Source organism: Setaria italica, chromosome V (assembly GCF_000263155.2).
Source record: "Setaria italica strain Yugu1 chromosome V, Setaria_italica_v2.0, whole genome shotgun sequence".
Lineage (NCBI taxonomy): Eukaryota > Viridiplantae > Streptophyta > Magnoliopsida > Poales > Poaceae > Setaria > Setaria italica.
In genome coordinates this window covers 3103627-3123519 of record NC_028454.1, presented here as the reverse complement: position 1 = coordinate 3123519, position 19893 = coordinate 3103627, and the positions used below count along the sequence as shown (strand labels likewise).

At 44.5% G+C, this 19893-nt stretch overlaps 2 protein-coding genes across 3 annotated transcripts; one reads left to right on the top strand and one right to left on the bottom strand.

Moving 5' to 3' along the window:
• Positions 1-7104: 7104 nt before the first annotated feature.
• LOC101785936 (polynucleotide 5'-hydroxyl-kinase NOL9) lies at positions 7105-15100 on the top strand. 2 transcript variants are annotated; one of them, XM_004967566.3, is made up of 9 exons: positions 7105-7414; positions 9746-9843; positions 9931-9964; positions 10419-10588; positions 10726-10906; positions 10980-11160; positions 11757-11868; positions 13882-14009; positions 14764-15100. In XM_004967566.3, exons 1-9 carry the CDS (start codon positions 7140-7142, stop codon positions 14809-14811), a joined length of 1227 nt encoding a protein of 408 aa, XP_004967623.2. In that variant the 5' UTR covers positions 7105-7139; the 3' UTR covers positions 14812-15100. The 2 variants fall into 2 exon arrangements, 1 of the variants encoding a protein (XP_004967623.2); XR_002677688.1 differs by lacking the exon at positions 11757-11868.
• A 349-nt stretch (positions 15101-15449) lies between these two features.
• Positions 15450-19813, bottom strand: LOC105914355 (very-long-chain enoyl-CoA reductase-like). The gene is made up of 3 exons (XM_012845890.1): positions 19673-19813; positions 15619-15960; positions 15450-15455 (listed from the first exon to the last, which is right to left on the bottom strand). The coding sequence occupies exons 1-3, from the start codon at positions 19811-19813 to the stop codon at positions 15450-15452; spliced, it is 489 nt and encodes a 162-aa protein (XP_012701344.1).
• Positions 19814-19893: the final 80 nt, after the last annotated feature.

The following is a 19893-nucleotide window of genomic DNA, read 5'->3' as shown; positions in this document are numbered from 1 at the left end:
TACTCCCTCCCTCCCAAAATATAGCTACATCTAGCTTTTTCAGAAGTCAAATCTTTTTAACTTTGACCAACAATATCTTTAAAAATAATTTATTTTAAATAGAAAAGGTTATGGTTTCATGATAAATCTATTAATATTATTTTTATATCATTAGTCTCTATGATGATTATTTCTCTATTCACAGTTAAAGTTGAAAAAATATTTAACTATGAAAAAGTCTAAATATAGCTATATTCTGGGACGGAGAAAGTACATTGTTTCGTAGAGTTGTTTAACCATGATCACCATTATCCGTTGCACTTGGACTAAATATGTTTCGTTCATGCACATGTACCATACACTGTTGCGCACTTGCGCACGCCTTTCATCCTGATGCATTGAGCATTGGATACTAGCATTAAACTGCACTGTACACTGAAAGTCTGAAACACATAACCACGTGCTCATGTACATGGGTCTAGAGATCTAAACGGGTGCATCAGTACTATTGATGCAGCATGCATATGCCTTGTTGTATCTGATTGCCAATATGCATAATGCATCAATTCATTATTTTTCTGCTACCACCTCAAATCTGTAAAGTTAAGAGGGGTGTGCGGAACCACTAAAGAATTTCTCCAATGAATAAGTTCTGTGATAGAAAAAAATGAAAAGGAGATGATAGAATATACTAAGATACAAATAGTGTGATACTATGTAATGATCCAGAAATTAATAAAATAATAAAGAAAACTACAATAAGTGAGAAGTGACTGAAATATGCTCAACAGTCGCTAGTGCTCACATTACATGCTAAGTGGTTAGGCACAAGCAAAGAATTGGACTCAGCATGCATGCTGCCTACACCTACTACGAGCAGAACATGCTTTCTCACTAGCAATTTGTTTATGAAAGCTAAACTCTCCACTTGCATGCTCCCAACTACCCTGCACTGCACTCATATATTATACTGACTACCTACATTTTATTGAACATATAATTGGGTTCAAGAAGCGAATGAGCAAGAGCAAATGAGCAATTGGCGGTATGAGGAAAATCAGATACTTTTCTAGGGCACACAATGCCTCGAATAAACAACTAATGCAATTAGTCTAAAAGTTCCTTTGTCAGTATCATAGTCAATGACTAGCACTAATTTTTCCCTTGCCAAATTGTGAGGACCTCCAGTCCCTTATTACTTAATAGAAACGTGCACTGGAGAGTTACATGCTGTTTGGTAATTAATTATATTACTGATAATGAAAAATAGACGAATACATCAATGGTCATGCTAAGTGGAACTACAGTTAATAGTTTTTCCTTTTGGATGCCATGATCATGTTCTCACTTGAACTTGACTTTGCAGGTGTCTGATACATTAAGCGATATAACAGACAGGCTGCTGAAGCTCTAGATCTTTGGATATGCTTACAAGTATAATCATTACGGATAGAAACTGTACAATTATCTGTTGTAGCGACAAACAACCAAACTAGAGCAGCCAGAAACCAGTAGACCTTTAACCCGTATGGAATATGAATTTCATCATGTATTAGCTAACTTCACCTGAAGACTGAAGAAATTTGATGTTACAATCAGACAGCACAAATTGGTACCTAAAATCGGCAATGGCTGATAAATCATGTTGAACCCTTTGTTGATGCACTGGCATTCTGCTATCAAATGTGACATGTTGAACTTCTTGGATACGATTTTCTTTATTCTTTCTTAAAGTTCTTCTCCTGATCAGCTTAACCTTTGCCGGGTCCTTCGTATATGATCTGCCCATTAGCACAGCAATCTCCTTGTTGAGTATTTGCTTTTAAAGAAGCAAGCTTTTTCTGGCACTGATTTAAGAACTTTTCTACTATATCAAAGCAAGCTCGATCTGCACATGAGTTTCCAAAATGCCCAAGGTCAAAGCTAGCAGCCATACAACATGAACCTTAATTAACTAGACCTCCAGTCAGAAGATAGTTCCGAACCCAGTCACGATATTGCTAAAACGGTCAGGGCCGACAAGCAGCGCCAAGAGAAACTGATTACGCGTGACCTGGCTTTGGCAACCCCACATTCAGAGACTAGGCCAGAAGCAATCTCATCAGTGTTATAGAACAAGCCTGTATAATTTTCATTCTATTTTTTAAAGAAGGTTATTTTAAATGTAGAATTTGGACAAATTTGCCACAACGATTCTAGTCTTGTATGGCATTTGTGTTTGTGAATCAGACCTTGGATGTGAATCTCATCTTGACTAATTGACAACACTACATGATTAAGAAGGATAGTAATTCATGTATGAATATTGTCATGTAACTGACATGTTGAATGTGAAATGCCACACACATATTATTGAGTATAGCATATGTGCAAGGAAAATGGCCATAGGCCATAATGATTTTGGTGATTAATGACTGTAACACCCAAAATTTTGAATAATTCAAACTCATTAAAATTTGCTCAAATTAGGGTGTCATTTAAATTCTAAGCATTTAATTTCATTTTCTTTAATTCAATTAATTCATCATAGGAATTATTTGTGCATTCATGCTGGTGCATTTATTTTGATTGCTTGAGTTTGAATCAAAGTTTGAATTTTGAATTTCTAAATTTAAATTCAAATTCCAAAAACCTTCCCCTATTTCTCTTTCTTTCTTTTTCTTCTTCTCCTCCTGGGCCGGAATCTTCTTTCTCTCCTCTTTCTTTTTCTTCCTCCGGCCCGCATCAGCTCCGCCGGCCCTCCTCCTTTTCTTCTTCTCGCGGCCCAGCTGCTTCCCCAGCCGCTCGGCCCGCTCCTCCGTTTCCTCGCCTGGCCGGCCCAGCTCCCCGCAGCTTCACTCCTCCTCTTTTTCCTCCGCGCGGCCTGCCGCTCACCCCCGCCTCGCGGCCCACGAGCGCGCGCGCCGGCCCGCGTAACCGCGCCAGCCCGCCTCCGCCCGCGGCCGCCGACAGGTGGGGCCCGCCAGCATCTTCCTCCTCCGGCCGAATCCGGCCGGACTCCCGCAACCGCCGCACGCCTTCTCCGCCCCGGACTCCATCCGCTCCGACTCCTCCGGGGATTTAAACCCGCGCCGGCGCTATCTCCTAGCGCCTATAAAAGCCGCTGCCTCCTCCCGGTCTCCTCCACCAGCTCCCGCAACCCTAGCCGCCCGAGCTCCTAGCACCGCCGTCGTTTCCCCGCCGTCGTTCGCCGCCTCCGGTGAGTCCCCGTCGGCAAGGACATCCAAAATGAGTTCGCCGCGCCCTCCTCTTTCTTCTGGTGAAGTCCGCGCGTCAAACGGTGCCCCGGAGCGCTGTTTCGGTCGACTCCGGCGACCCGCCGCCGCTCGCCGTCGCGCGCCGCCGCTCGCCGTCGCCGGCTTTTCTTTTTCCGCTGCCGCCCGCGAGTCGTCGTCGACCGCAGCCGTCGGATCAAGATCCGACGGTCAATCGCGAGTCAAATCAGACCGCGTACCGGTCAACTACGCCGCGCCGCGCCGCTTTTGCACTTAAGCCCCTGTCTTTTCCGCAAATCAACCCGCGGTCCAGATCGCGTTGAAAATAATTCCAGATCTGCCCTCGCACTTTTCGGTTTGACCCTTGAGTTTTCCAGAAATCAACCCGCCGTCCGGGTTTGATGTTTTTACGCGTCAGACCCTCGGTTTATACGCATAATTACGTATAAGCCCTCGGTTTTCGCGGATAGGCCCTAAAAGTTTTGTTTTTCTTACAGAAAAGTCCCTGGATCTTGTTTTAATCATATCTTTTGCATCTTAACTCCGTTTTTCGCGTTCTTTATATCCACGTGTTCGTTTTAAAGCGTAGATCATCTTTTCAAGCTTGTTTTCTCTGTTTGACTATGTTTGGTGTACTGTTTTCTTACTTTTTGCCCATGTTTGCTTGTATGTGCTCGTGTGACGCGTGTAGACGCCCCGCAGTTCGAGGGAGTTGCAGATCAAGCCTTCGAGGAGTACGAACAGCAGGAGCAAGGCCAAGAAGGCAAGTCGTGTCCTTGATCACTACCTTTTTGTCCTATACACCTTTACTTTCTCGTACTCAACATTTATGCTATGCACATGTTAAGATTAAATTGATGGGTCCCAATTAAGGTTCGCCTAGATTGATTTACCTTTGCCTTGACCAACCGGTTTACTTTATGTTGGGTAGCTCATGCTTAGTGCTTACTTGGTATATGGTGGTTTAACTAAACACAATGCTTAATCTTGCTTTACTTCTGTTATACCTTTCATTAAGACAAGATCATTATTTGTTAATCGGAACATGGAGAACCACCCAGGAAAACAGTGCTACCACAAGACTAAATGGCTCTGGTCTTGGCTGATTAATTAGAAACTCTAGCTTGGGGTTACCTTACCGGAAGGGCAAGAGGGGAGGCGTTGATGGGATATAGCACTCGCTCTCTTAGGAAGTGGGCTTGGCTAAGACACTATGCCCTCTAGGGGACTGCTATGTTTCGCTTCGACCTGAAACCTTAGCGGGTTACCACATTGCTAGCGAATCTTTGTAAAGGCCTCGTAGCGTCCCTATGCAATCACACCTCGGAAGTGTGGTATGGTGCCTAGCTAGCATCGTATGGTTGGGTCCAAAGTTCTTTTGAACTTTTACGCGACTTATGGGTAAAGATGTGCCACCTCTGCAGAGTGTTAAACTGATCGATCAGCCGTGCTCACGGTTAAGAGCGGCCTGGACCCTCACATGATAATATTATCGGAAGATGGACTTAACTTGTTATCATTTCATGCATATGTTGTTTACTTTATTTATGATCATGTTTAATTTCGGGTGGTATAAACTTATACTTAGTTAATTGCTAATAAAACTTGACCAACTTAATTAAAAGCGACTGCTAATTATGCCTTAGCCATACCTTGAATTAGCCTTACACTACACTATTCCCCACGACTTGTTGAGTACCAACCATAAGTGTACTCACCCTTGCAAAACCGCTGTTCAGACCAAGTTAATTGGGAAGAGGAGTATCTACACGACTTCGAGGAGTTCTAGGCGTACGTTTCTTCAGTCAGCTGCCTGTGGAGTCGTCGTCGTCTTTGGAGTTCCGCTGCGTAATAATTAGACTTTGTGGTTTATGTGAGACATTCGGTCATGTAATAATGGTTAATACTCTCTTTATTCGATTTAACACTGTCTTTGCTATTCACTATTGTCGTACATGTGTGTAACTTGATCCTGGCGCACATGTATGTAATGCACTCGATTTTGTCCTTAAAATCGGGTGTGACAATGACAACGTAGTCAGTGGGACTAACGTGTTTGCAAGATGTACCACTGTATGTGTTTTATAGATCCCAAGGAAAAGAAAGACTTAGAAGAATTCTATGGCATCCAAATGATGGCAAGGAAGTCAGGACGAAGATGCGCAAAGACTTGAGGTGAATCCTGCTGGAAATGTGCACCAACGCAATCCTCGATTCATACGGCGACCATCGGCAAAGTCACAAAACTAGTCGGTGTGATTGGCCCGGCTCGCGATCGGTTCAAAATTGACTCTGAAAGTTTTGAGTGTATTTAAGGTCTTGCCGAGTCATACGGTGGGAAAAGCTTACACGACGTGGGAGGGAGGGGCACGATCAGGGGTCAGCAGCTAGCGGCACAACGCGCCAAGAGGAGATGGCTGTGGGCGGCGCTACTGGTGGCGCTAGGTGCATTGGGGTGGTACGGCGCAGGAGGCCAAGGTGGTTCGATCGATCGGACCTAGGTGCATGAGATCGCAGAAGGGGGTGAGGAATGGAGAGGAAGAAAGAAGAAGGGGCTAACCGGTGGGGCCTCAGGCAAAAATGACCATACACTCTACTTCTCTCGTTCAGTCCAAATATTACTTTAATCAATGTGGTGTCTTCCAGCAATTTATCACAAGACTAGAGTGTCCATCAGCCAATTGTAATTTTTTCAATGTCCATCAACAAATCGACATCTCTTTGCATTTCAAGTAGCAAATTTTGCCTTTTTCTACACATCATCATAGTAAAATATATGCACTGTTGCATTATATCCATGAGGGTACTGACCCACAATTTCTCCAACAATGTCCTTGAAATTGCATAGATCAGAATCTATAACTTTGCTGAAGTTAAAGCGTAAAAATTCTTACAAATGCTTTTCTCTTGACTCTTGTATGATTGCCAAAGAGTCTGATCTCCTATAAGTAACTCGACTTAATTAGGATCCATCCTGTGCATGAACGGACTATCAAAACTAATCATTCCTAGTTGCAATTAAGAACAATAGGGCACGACAAAGAAGATGTACAATTTACCATGCAGGAAGCGAAGAAGGGGACATTTGGATCCCTCGCCGGGGCTCGCCTAGCCTGGATTCCTTGCTGGGTACCTCGGGATCTGTGAAAGCAAGTTTTTCCTTCACTTTCTTGGGCAAGCCAGACTCTCCGCCGCTGGCAAGGTTAACCTTGCTGGGCGAGGCGAGGCCAGCAAAGCTGGCAAGAAAACCAAATGTGTCCGAAGTGTCAGGCGTTGCCCTATGTTACCATCCCTCACACATCCTTGGCGTTGCAATCTGGCTGGACCGTGAGCTCACAATGGTGGCCGATTTAGGTTTCGTCGGTTGGGAACCTGCCGATTTGAGGGAAGAGGAGAGGAGATTGTGGCCGACGGTGTTCATAAGAGGGGTAAAATTAGAAAATCGATGAACGATGAACACGATCTAACGTGTCGGGACTTTTTCGCTTGCAAAAATGACGGTAATGACAGGTAAGGAATGGAATTAAATTTCCAATACCACATAAGGGATTGCCTAAATTTGGATAGTATAGAAGAATACAATAAGTTTTCTCAACAAAATTAGGACAATCTTAATGAACAAAAGGACTGAAGTATCATAAACACACTGTAATTGGGTCATGACTACCGTCATTTAAATAGGAGATCTCCAATCTGGAACATTCATCCCGCACCCACCATAAACACACTGCACTTGGGTTATCACTGCCGATGGTTAAGTAGAGAGATCCGGAACATTCAATCCCTCACCCCGTCCTACGTGGCAGCACAGTAACATCTCTTTACTCAGTCGTGGGTCCCGCCGGTCTCCCTTAAACTACACGCGTACCTCGCCGTCTCCTCGTACCATCCCGCCCCCGCCGTACTTGCCGACCAAAACTTCAGCACCGCCCCGTCGCAGCCCGCATGACCCTTGGCTTTTTCAGAATTCCTCTTGTCCCCAGCGAGCGTCGCGTGTGTGAGTGGAAGAGGGTGAGATCGATGGATACGGGAGGCGACTGCAGCGGCGGCGGGGGACTGGAGGAGGAAGCGGCGCGGAGGGAGCGGGAGTGGGAGGAGGTGGCCGAGGCGGTGGCGTACGACTCCTGCACCTGGCCGCCGCCAGTCGTCGCGGTGTGCGGCCCGGGGAACAGCGGCAAGTCCGCCTTCTGCCGCCTCCTGCTCAACACCCTCATCGCAAGGTAAGCTAAGCGCCCCTGCTCTGCTCCCCTGTGGTAAGAACGCGTTGCAGTTAGTTTTGTTCGGAACCGGGTGGGTGCTGCTTCGTGCTCCCGTCCAACTTCTGAGATGTTACGAATGATCTCTGATGTTCCTTGTATGAATTTATGTTTGGTGCCATCATTATCTTACTTGCAAGGTTCTTCAGTAGCGCATCTGCACGTTCTTTTCTGAATTTCCTCTGCTGGAGATGTACTGCTACTGAATAGTGAACAATGATATCCTCTTCTTTGCAACTGCTCTGCTTGAGTTTTAAAAGTCCATCTGCTTTCGGGTTATTAGCAAATTGATGAACTGAGAACGAGACTGTTGTGTACACGTGTCCTTGTATCAAAGCTCGGTTAATTTAGGACCAATAAGATACGTACGATTAGTGTGCGGCCTCTGCGTTCAAATTTCAAGTTTTACTATCTGCTACAATATATATCTTCTAGGTCAAAATCATATTCCGTACTATATATGGTGGTCGAATAGAATACTTTTTTGTCATAACCTAGCTCGGATGCTGATTAATTGGACCTACATTTAGAAAATTGACCAAATAAAATTGAGAACAGTGTTTATATATTGTATAAAAGGACTTTTTTTCTCGACCCACGCAAGAGAACTGCACGTCATTTCATTAGGGTAGAATAAAAAGTACACGAGTCAAAGACCAACCCAGCACCAGGACACCACACTCACGATACACGAAACAGCTTACACTTGCGCCATAGACTAAAAAAATAAACGGCCAACAGACACCAGAGTTTAAGCTCTAGAGGGTAGCAATCTACAGAAGCTGTAAAAGCTTGGAAGCCCCAGCCATGCACCAGAGGCCAGGCCACCCTCCGTGTTCACAGAACTAAGGACCTCCTGAATGTTCGGCCTCATATTCTTGAACACACAACCTCCGTGTTCATATTGAAAGCACTGAAAAATAAAATAAATACTTAGTATTTTGTTGAGTTAGTTTCCTTTTGATTTTACTCATTACACTAATATATTATATGTTTTGAATGCAAATTTTTCAATTTAGTTCTTAATCTTTACGCTATCTTTTCAGAAAAAATGATAGGAGGAAAAATGTAAGCATACTCAGGGGCGGATGTAGAATTAGATGAGAGGGGGTGCTGAGCCTCTTGTAGCTAAGCTACCTTGCATGTTTTATAGGTGAACTTGAGAGCTAGAAGACTAAATTTACATGGACAAACATGGGCTGAGGGGGTGCTGCAGCTCCGCCCCTGCTGCATGCTTACTTATCTGAAACATCCTTCTCTGAAGGAAAACAAACTAGAAACATTGGTGTGTGCAGCTGAATGAAATGTTAGCATAATTTAGTTGGGATGCTATTATAGCTGAAGGCAGAATCACATTGACTTTAGTTAGTTCTTATGCCAGAAATTTCTTAGATATGATTTGTCCTACTGAAGTACATGTTCCAAATACAGTTTAGGTGATATTCATTGATTATACTGATCTTGAAAAAAGAATGTGAGTTGGAAAACAGCAATACAGCAGAAATTTTGAGATGGCTCTGAATCCCAAACCTGATCTATTAGACTTGTCATAAAGTGCTCATGTAACTTTTTAATTGTTTAGTGCTGCTTTCCACTACAAAAATCATGACAGTGTTATTTGTTTGGTTTACTTCAGTTTTGGTTATATCTCATGAATATTCAAGGGTTCTAAGGCGATGTTGTTTTGTTGTTGGTTTCCAGAAAGTCTATCGCGACTTGGGTGTTGTTTGATTTCAGTCTTTTTGTTGTGATGTTTGTTTAAGTTGGCATGAGCGAAGTGTTTTTTATGGCCATAACTAGGTTGGTCTATTTATACTTCCAAGGAGTGAATGTTTTTTCCCTTTTGTCATTTGCTCAGTTTACTAGTAGTAAATTAGTAACATGATGGTAATCTGCTTTTACCGTCACTTGTCATATTGTTAAACTAGTTAATGCCACTCAAGAATATGGGGTTCTAAGGCGATGTTGTTGGTTTCCAGAAAGTCTATCGCGACTTGGGTGTTGTTTGATTTCAGTCTTTTTGTTGTGATGTTTGTTTAAGTTGGCATGAGCGAAGTGTTTTTTATGGCCATAACTAGGTTGGTCTATTTATACTTCCAAGGAGTGAATGTTTTTTCCCTTTTGTCATTTGCTCAGTTTACTAGTAGTAAATTAGTAACATGATGGTAATCTGCTTTTACCGTCACTTGTCATATTGTTAAACTAGTTAATGCCACTCAAGAATATGGCATGTACGTTATTTAATTTATTACTAGATTCTTAATTTCCATTCTTGTGATTACTCCACATATCCAGGTACAGAAAGGTTGGATACCTGGATATTGATGTTGGTCAGCCTGAGTTCACCCCTCCAGGGTTTGTGTCACTCCACGTACTTGAGGAACAAGCTAAAGGTCATATTCAAACTTACCCCCTACAATGTTCCTCCTCTTGATTTGTTGCAATTGATTAGACATATTGTTACTTTTTTATTGTTGCAGATTTGACAATTCTGTATTTGCGCAATCCAAAGAGGTAAGGTTTATGACATGATCATTATTATGATTTCTCAATGCTGTGCTATTTGATGCTATTATAGTTAACTGAAGATGGATTCTCACATGTGATTAAGTTAATTCATTTGTTGAAATAATTCCTGCATTCACTTTTAGAATTACTTCTTCACCATCCTACAATTCAATCGTTCATTTTCTATTTCTGAAAAAATTGTGGATACTGAAAATATAAGAGCTCCTGTTTGCTGCTAATTTCACATATTGAACATGAACCTGTTCAGAGTCTTAAGGTGAGCAATGGTACTGCAGAAGTGCAGATTTCCTTCTTATCCAGGGATTAAGGTTTTACACACTCTAAATACTTCATCATATTTTTGTGCCTGCACAATAGTGCCCTTTTCTATCATGTAGCAGCAAGTGAATCAGTGTTCTTCTGGAAGCTGTATAATTAAGACATGTTGCAAATATTCTAGGTGCTTCTTTTTCGGCGATGTCTGTGCAAAAAGAAACCCAAAACTTCTCTTGACCTACATATTTGACCTCTATGACTATTTCCTTAAAGAGTTTTACTGCTTTCGTGAGGTTGATAATCCTGAGAAATCAGCCATTCCACTTGTTATCAATACTTCAGGATGGGTAAAAGGTGAGGTTTCACTACACATTCCTTACATCCTTCTTGTTGTTGATACCAGCGTGTAATGTTGCTTAATGATTAGATATTATTATTGAATCTCTAGTTTGTTCTTCTAAACTCATTGACCCTATCTATGTACTGTTTAGGTACTGGGTTTTATGTGCTAACAGAGATGTTGAAATATGTATCCCCAACTCATGTTATTCGGGTATCTACCACAGTAGAGCATAAAAATTTACCAGGTGGAACGTTTTGGATGAACCAATATGATGCAGATCCACCAATTAATTTAGTTGAAATTGGTGCAGCACATAATTCTCCTCGTCAGTAAGTCTTCGGTAATATAATCAATATGTTCTTTGACTTTTTTTATTCTACTAATGGTAGCTTCTAAACACAGTTTATTAGTAAAGAAAGAGGCAAAGATTACTCGCGACCTCAGGCTGATGGCTTACTTCAGGCAGTGCTTACCAAGAGACTTTAATATATCCTGTTTTGATGATTTAATTCGAGGCTTTGTTTCCATACATCCATTTCAGCTTCGTCTGTCAAAAATACATGTTATTGATCTACACCGCCAGGTGACATTTTCTACCTTTCTACCTCCATTCAGATTATTGTCAACCTTTGGTTCTGTATGATGTAGTGATTCATAAGCTAACCCTCTGCTAGCTAGATTCGGCACTTCACTGTATCACGTACCAACAATATGTAGAACATTTGGCAAAGCTGACCTCATTCTTGTTTTTTCATTAGTGCCACAAGCACAAGAATTCTAAAGAGCTAGGTACAGACATGAACTGCGTGGCATCAAATGTCATGGACAGAGAGAACATATTATGCGATCCTTTTGATTTTGGATAATATGATTTAAATTTATTCTGCAACAATAAATCGTATGCCATCAAGAGTATGGTAGCTAAAAACAATACAATTTTAAAGATCTAGAGCCTAAAACATGTTAAGTCCAGTATCATAAAATTCTGTAACCTGTCAAATGTAAGTGTATGCCAAATGTACTTACAGCATTGGAAAATATCAAAAGTATAGAAAACATGGTTATATCTCTGGTGTCCTGCTGACATACAGATGTCCTGATATGGACCATCTCTCTAGGAAACTCCTAATTTTAGGATTCTATATTTAGTTGTTGATTAAGTCCATGGATGTTCTTCAGGTTTCTGGTACTGATGCACATCGCTTCTTGAGTGGTACAATTATTGGTATGGCAACAAGTGCCTCTCCTCCTTTGTCAATCGAGTGTTCCACTCCTTGCTGCATTGGACTGGGTATGTATAGTTTTAGTTTTTTTATTAAAACATGCATAGCATGTGTTTCATTAAGAAGAAGAGAGTTACAATGAAGCCACTTCAGGAGAGACCTCAAAGCGCAGAGTTATAATAGCGACAAGCAACAAACACAATAGAAAAGAAAAGAAACTTGCAACACCACCACACCAAACACGACCTAAGACGACCGATACCTGCAGGATAGAAGGGCACCAAGAACACACGCACATCACCGATTGCCTAACAATCTGAAGCTAGCGGAGGCTGAGCGAGAAGGTCATGCAAGATGATGCCTCCAAGGAGGATTGGAGGAAGCGACGCCAACACCGTCATCATCCAACTGTCCACAGAGGAGCAGTCCAAGTCTTCACCTGGCGAAACCAAATGGGTTTGGTGGCCGTAACAACGCCCCCAACGAGGTAAGCTACGTTAAAGGACGCAACCGTTTTCGGCACCGGCGAATGCCAGGCAAAGCTTTCGCCAAAGGCCCCCCAAAACCAACTCCACGCAGCAGAGGACCGTCGAGTCCTGGAGGAGAGCCAATGTGATGGGATAGCAGCAAGTAATCCAAGGCGACAACAATGAGGAACATCTGCAGGCACCATTGAGAAGAAGGAAGGCCCCAGATGACCATGGGCGACCAAGAGGCGACCGTGACGGCCCAAAGACGATCAAAAACGCGCCGACGAGAAATGAAGGAGCATGCCACTGCTACCTGACGACCAAAATAGCTAGTGCAGTATCACAGGAGAGGCGCGCCAGTAGATACGAGCGGCAGCACATGCCCTAGAACTCCCAACAGAACGACCAAAAGGGAACAAGGCCCCACGACCAAAGGCTCGAAAACAGGCACCTACACAACCAAGGATAGGCGATGAAACAGGAGGCTCAAGGGCACCCAGCGCCTACATGGGTAGCGCAACAAGTGGTGACGGCGGTGATGATGACGGGCTCCCGAGGCTCGACGATGATGATCAGCAATGGCGCGCGCGAATCTGGGCCGAGGCCGGGGTCGGGGGAGGGTGGGTTCAGCGTCGGCCGACCCACACCTTCACCGGCGGACAAAGACCGCCACGAACAGCAGGAGCAGATGTACTAGGAAGGGCGGATCCATGCGGGGGCGGATCCACATCGACACAGTGCGGAAGCCTCCGAGCCGACCCCAGCCCCCGAGCGACCAGGGACCACGGGAGGCAGGTGGCGGCGGCGGCAACGCTAGAGCAAGAGCCCCCGAGTGCACCCCGCGGCGATGGCCCAACGAAGCCCGGTGCCAGCGCCCAGGAGCACGCAGATTTGGAGCAGCCGGGAGTGCGAAAGGTAGGATCTTGCGGCGGTGGGGTGCCGCGCCGCCAGCTACGTGCTCCGCCACCGAGAGGCGTGCCGGGCATCGAGATGCTGGCCGCCAGGCCCCCGCTGCGATTCTTCGCACCGCCAACCGCTATGCCCCGCTAACGAGAGGCGCACCGCCGGCCGCCAAGCCCTTGCCGTGGGAGACGACCTAGAAGGCTGCAGAACCTCGAGCTGCCACCTCCTTCCCCTTCCCTGCAGACGCACCGACGACTGGCTGCTCCGACCCGGGAGACCTCAGATCCGGACCCAAAGAGGATGGATTAGGCACCGGGAGGTGCGGATCCGGTGACCGGAGGGTCGGAGTAGCCCTGCCGGTGACGGAGGAGAGGAGGGTGACCTGGGTGTGTGGTTGCGAGAGGAGAGAGGGAGGGAGGGAAAGAAGGGGAGAGGGAAGGCAAGTGGCACCAGCTTCGGGCCGCGCTGGCCGGCTAGCCGGCTAGCCGGCTGCCGGCGGCGGCAGCGGCCGCCAGCCTAGGGTTAGGAGGGTGTGGTGGAGGGCCGGGTGTATTGCCCCCGAGCCGCTCCTGAGAGCGACGCGAGGGCCTGTGGCTGCTCCAGCTATTGTGTATAGTTTTAGTTTAATTTAGCTGTTTATCTTTGGTGGCGTTTTGATGAACAGAGATTAATTTCTTGTTACTTTTCTTATGTTGAGTTGGTGTTCAGGTTTTATCAAAGCTGTACATATTTCAGAAGACTGCATTCATTTGATCACACCAGTTTCTCACAAGCTCATGGAAAAGGTCAACATCATTTTTCAAAGCTGTATTGCAGTTCCTAGTTGCCTCTTGCAGGTAATACTCAACACATTGCTACTTCAATTATTTAGAAAAATAAATTGACACAGACGTAACAAAGTTCCCGGGATGCAGGAGTTCAAACAAAATAAATAAATTGACACTCAGCATGCATGCTACCTACACCTACTACGAGCAGAGCATGCTTTCTCACTAGCAATTTGTCTATGAAAGCTATACTTGCATGCTCCCAACTACCCTGCACTGCACTCATATACTTCCTCCGTCTCAAATTACTATTCGTTTTGGCTTTTCTAGATACACTATTTTTCTATGTATCTGGACATAAGTATGTATCTAGGTGCATTTCAAAAGATGTGCATCTAGAAAAGCAAAAACGAATTGTAATTTAGGATGGAGGGAGTATTATACTAATTAGCTACATTTTATTGAATATAAATATTTGGGTTCAAGAAGCGAATGAGCAAGAACAATAGGTGGTATGAGGAAAATCGGATACTTTTCTAGGGCACACAATGCCTCGAATAAACAACTAATGCAAATAGTCTAAAACTTCATTTATCAGAGTCAATGACTAGCACTAGTTTTTCCCTTGCCAAATTGTGATGACCCCCAGTCCCTTACTACTTAATAGAAACGTGTACTGGAGAGTTACATTCTGTTTGGTAATTAATTATATTACTGATAATGAAAAATAGAACATCAATGGCCATGCTAAGTGGAACCACAGTTAATAGTTCTTTACTTTTGGATGCCATGATCCTGTTCTCACTTGAAATTGACTTTGCAGGTGTCTGATACATTAAGCGATATAACAGGCAGGCTGCTGAAGCTCTAGATCTTTGGATATGCTTACAAGTATAATCATTACGGATAGAAACTGTGCAATTATCTGTTGTGGCGACAAACAACCAAACTAGAGCTGCCAGAAACCAGTAGACCTTTAACCTGTATGGAATATGATTTTCATCATGTATTAGCTAACTTCACCTGAAGACTGAAGAAATTTGATGTTACAATCAGACAGCACAAATTGGTACCTAAAATCGGCAATGGCTGATAAATCATGTTGAACCCTTTGTTGATGTACTGGTATTCTTCCATCAAATGTGACATGTTGAACTTCTTGGATAGGATTTTCTTTATTCTTTCTTAGAGTTCTTCTCCTGATCAGCTTTGCAGGGTCCTTCGTATATGATCTTCCCATTAGCATAGCAATCTTCTCAATGAATATTTGCTTTTAAATAATCAAGCACTTTCCGGCACTGATTTAAGAACTTTTCTATTATATCAAAGCAAGCTCGATCTGTACATGAGTTTTGAAAAGGCAAAATAGCCAAGTTCATCACCGAACTTCTACCCTGGTCAATTTCGTCCCTTAACTTCTGCGATGTCCAATTTAGCCCCTAAACTTCATTTTTCGGTTCAAATCCATCCCTTATCCCCGCTGGACAGCCACATAGGCCTTCCACATCATCAACCCTGCCACATGTTCCACATCACCGGGTATCAAATGTCAAGTATGCCCTCATTTGTTTTGGCCTTGAGCGCTCGCGAAGCCGAGCAGAGATGTGGCCGTCGTCGCCGTTCCTGTACGCGCGTCGTGAGGTACGCCGCCGTGCCGACGGCCACGACGAGCGCATACATCGTCTGCCGAGATCATGGCGAACCCGATGATCTCGAAGAGGTACTGCGGGCAGGCGACGAGCTCGAACAGGCCGCCCCGGGGGATCTTGTACCCCTTGTCGCCGCCGCCGGCGGCTCGAAGCCTCGAGAGGAGGTGGTGGTGGTAGAAGTTGCCGGCGGTGTCGACGGCGAAGACGAGTGCGCCGGGGTAGAGCAGGTCGACGGCGGGCTCCGAGAGGCCGCGGCTCAGGCGCTGGCACTGCACGTAGATCATGGCCACGCCGTTGAACAGGTAGCAGGAGGGGATTAGCAGGGCCGTACTCAGTGGCATGCTCCCGCTGTACCGGTGCACGAACAGAACCTGAAAGAGAACATATATACGTTGAGCAAATAAAAGATGACTATTCGTGTGAATTTCATAAGATTTCTACGAGAAATATTACGTTTTGTGTGAAATCTATCCTAACTGTCCAGTGTTTAGCGTAGTTTTGTGTTTTAAGAGTAGGAGAGTGGATTTGATCACTACCTCGAGCAGTGGACGGCGACGGCGAGGAGCCGCGCGCGGGCGCCTTCGACGAGCGTTGGGGCGTAGATGACGAGCATCCCGACGCAGCTCGGCAGGAGGAGCGCAGCGCCGGCGCCGCCCTTCCTGGCTCGGCGGCCGAACTCGGAGAAGGCCAGGACGGCCAGCGCACGCCGCCGTCAGCACCGCCACGACCGCGTGTACAGGAGCGGCGGCGACGACCACATCTCTGCTCGGCCTCGCGAGCGCTTAAGGCCAAAACAAACGAGGGTATTCTTGACATTTGATACCGGGTGACGTGGAACATGTGGCTGGGTTGATGACGTGGAAGGCTTATGTGGCTGTCCAGCGGGGATGAGGGAGGGATTTGAACCGAAAAATGAAGTTTAGAGATTAAATTGAACCTTGCCGAAGTTGAGGGACAAAATTGATCCAAAGGCAAAAATTTAGAGACGAACTTGACTATTTTGCCTTTCAAAAATGCCCAAGGTCAAAGCTAGCAGCCATACAACATGAACCTTAATTAACTAGACCACCAGTCAGAAGATAGTTCCGAACCCAGTGACGATATTGCTAAAATGGCCAGGGCCGAGAAGCAGCGCCAAGAGAAACTGATTACGCCTGATTTGGCTTTGGCAACCCCACATTCAGAGACTAAGCCAGAAGCAATCTCATCAGTGTTATAGAAGAAGCCTGTATATTTTCATTCTATTTTTCAAAGAAGGTTATTTTAAATGTAGAATTTGGACTAATTTGCCACAACGACTCTAGTCTTGTATGGTAGGAAAAAGTAAATTCCACATGTACATGTGGTCGCATGAGCTATCTCAGCCGTTCATTTCTCTCACAAAATATCCATCCAACCATTGAATTTCTCACCTACTCATGATTCTTTCATCTACCTATGATTCATCTCATCATTGATTTTAAGATGGACGGTTCATATAGACCATGTGGTCACATGTATATGAGAAGTATGGTATTTGTGTTTGTTAAATCAGACCTTGAATGTGAATCTCATCTTGACTAATTGACAGCACTACAGGATTAAGAAGGATAGTAATTCATGTATGAATATTCTCATGTAACTGATACGTTGAATGTGAAATGCCGCACACATATTATCCAGTATAGCATATGTAAGGAAAATAGTGCTATGCCATGATTTTGGTGATTAATAATAACATAGTTATTATTGATGTTTGCAAGATGCACCATTGTAGAGCCTGCGAAGAAAATCTGGAGACAGCAGTTAAGCACCCACCTCTTCATGGGCCGACTTCACGAAATCTGGGACTTGAACGCAACGTCGAGGCACACCCGAGCGCCCTGAATTCAAACGGCAGAAGCTTGCTGCTTCCCTGCGCCGCATGCCCAACCTGGCCGCCGGCGACGCTCGGTGACTGGCGAGACGCTCCCGTGTCCTTCCCCGCCGCGCCATCTTGTACCGGAAAGATCAAGTCGATCTAGTCTCCCTTGCGTAGAGGAAACCGTGCAAGAAGCGACCTCGGCATTCATCGAAGCTGCACGAGGCGCTAAGCGGCCGCGCGCACAGTGCGGTGGGGACACACAGAGAGCTGCGGTGGAACCTAGTGCTACCGGAAAACTAAGCATGTACCGGACGTCATGCACCGGCCACCGGAGCCGCGGTAGTACCGGTTTGGAACCTTAACTAGTACTAAATGGTAGCACATGGATCACGTGACCGATAACTAGATTCCTCAGGAAACCATTTAGTACCGGCTGGTAGTTTCATCCGGTACCAAATGGTGAGAATGTCATTTAGTACCGGCTAGTAGTTTCAACTGGTACTAAATCAAACATTTAGTACTGGTTGAAGCTACCAGCCGATACTAATGTCAACCATTTGCTCTATATATAAATGAGATGCTTTCTTAGCTTCCTCCTCAAGCAAGCTTGCTCGGGTTTCATTTTTCTTCACTCGACTAGCTTCTTCACTAGACCGGTTAGCAACTTCATTCTCTCTCCTCTAGTTATAGTATTCTAGTTTTTTTAATGAGCTAGTTTTATGTTACAAATGGAGTACTTGTTGCTTTATTAGAGCGAGGAGAATGGAGAGTTTTTAGAATGAGTTCTATGTTACAAATGGAGTACTTGTTGATCTTTTAGAACGAGGAGGATGGAGAGTTTTTTAGAGTGAGGTGAATGGGGAATTTTTTGGAATAAGTTTTATATTACAAATGGAGTACTAGCTTGTTGATCTTTTAGAACGAGGAGAATGGAGAGTTTTTTAGAGTGAGGAGAATAGAGAGTTTTTTAGAATGAGTTTTATGTTACAAATCGAGTACTTGTTGATCTTTTAGAACGGGGAAAATGGAGAGTTTTTTAGAGTGAGGACTAAATATTATAAACACATTTACTCTATCTTTCTCCTACCTAATATTGATCAAGTTCTTTATCTAAGACGAAGCTCTATGTCCATTTTTCACGTAATACGATGCAGATGGACCAACAATGGATGTAACACCTCCGCTCCTCCAATACCAGAGAACAGAACAACTTCGAGTCCACAAACTCTGGCTAAACATCATAAAAGAATCTTGAAATAGTTTTCCAAACACCTTTTGGAGCTAAATTTTCATAATAGAAGTATGGTGGTCAATAGCCAGTCCAGGCTGACCCATTGACTTATGGTTGGTTTTGAATTGCCAAAATGGTCTTTTGCCTAGACAGGCTATTGGACCACCATACTTCTATTATGAAAATGTGGCACTTGCTTCAAAAGATGTTTGGACAATTATTTTAAAATTCATTTATGATATTCAGCCAGAGTAGGTGGACTCGTAGATCTCATTGTACCATTATTTTAGATTGATGTATCTTTTTATCTCACAAATTAATGGTCGTGATGTGGACGATCTTATGTTCTAAACATCTCATTTATGTAAGACTTAATATATGCGCTAGATTATGTTGATAGGTTCTTAGGAATCGACATTATCGATATAAATCGTAGTTTCTATGTTCCGGTGATTAACGGTCACGATGTGGACGACCCTAGGTTCCAAGTATCTCATTTATGTAAGATTTAATATGTACGATGAATTTCATATGTAATGTACTCTAGTTAATATTTGTGATGAATTTTTATCTCTACTATTTCATATATATACATATATACATGTGACAACCTTGTTGTAATGATTGAAACATTTTATTAGAACTAAAATAGTGTGCGTGGGAAAGAAAACTGTTGGAGGCGGATAGTTTCAGCTCCCGCCAATTTGGCAACTTTAGTACCGGTCGGAAGCATGCCTGGAACTAAATGGAGGAATTTAGTACCGGGCAAAGGCCGGAACCTATACTAAATGCTCCTAATTTCAGATCCCATCATTTAGCAACTTCAGTACCAGTTGGGAGTCCTGCCCGGTACTAAATGGAGGAATCTAGTACTGGGCAAAGGCTAGCACCGGTTCTAAAGTGTCCCACCTACAAATACTTCGTCTTCTCCAAACACTTAGAAGTTTTCAAAAATTAGCAGTTCCTCCCTCTGCGCCGAGTCGGCCCCATCCCCGTCACCCTCACCCACCGCCGCCAACCCGTCCCCGTCGCTGTCACCATCGCCGTCGCCCACCACCACCACGCCAGTCCCGTCCCCATCCCTGTCTCCATTGTTGTCGCCCCGTCCTGTCCCCATCTCCATCACTATTGCCATCACCCGTCGCCCCATCCCCAGCTCCGTCACCCATCACCATCACCCCGTCCCCGACTACTACCACCCCATCCCCCGCCACCGTCCCCGTTGCCGCA

Excerpts from the sequence above, each read along its gene's own strand:
- LOC101785936 (XM_004967566.3), top strand. The coding sequence starts at position 7,140 with ATGACCCTTGGCTTTTTCAGAATTCCTCTTGTCCCCAGCGAGCGTCGC. Across the intron at positions 9,965-10,418 it reads TATTTGCGCAATCCAAAGAG|GTGCTTCTTTTTCGGCGATG; the intron begins GTAAGGTTTATG and ends CAAATATTCTAG. Across the intron at positions 11,869-13,881 it reads TCCTTGCTGCATTGGACTGG|GTTTTATCAAAGCTGTACAT; the intron begins GTATGTATAGTT and ends GTTGGTGTTCAG.
- LOC105914355 (XM_012845890.1), bottom strand. The coding sequence starts at position 19,813 with ATGGGGCGACGGGTGATGGCAATAGTGATGGAGATGGGGACAGGACGG. Across the intron at positions 15,961-19,672 it reads ACGGGGACGGGTTGGCGGCG|GTTCTGTTCGTGCACCGGTA; the intron begins GTGGGTGAGGGT and ends GTTCTCTTTCAG.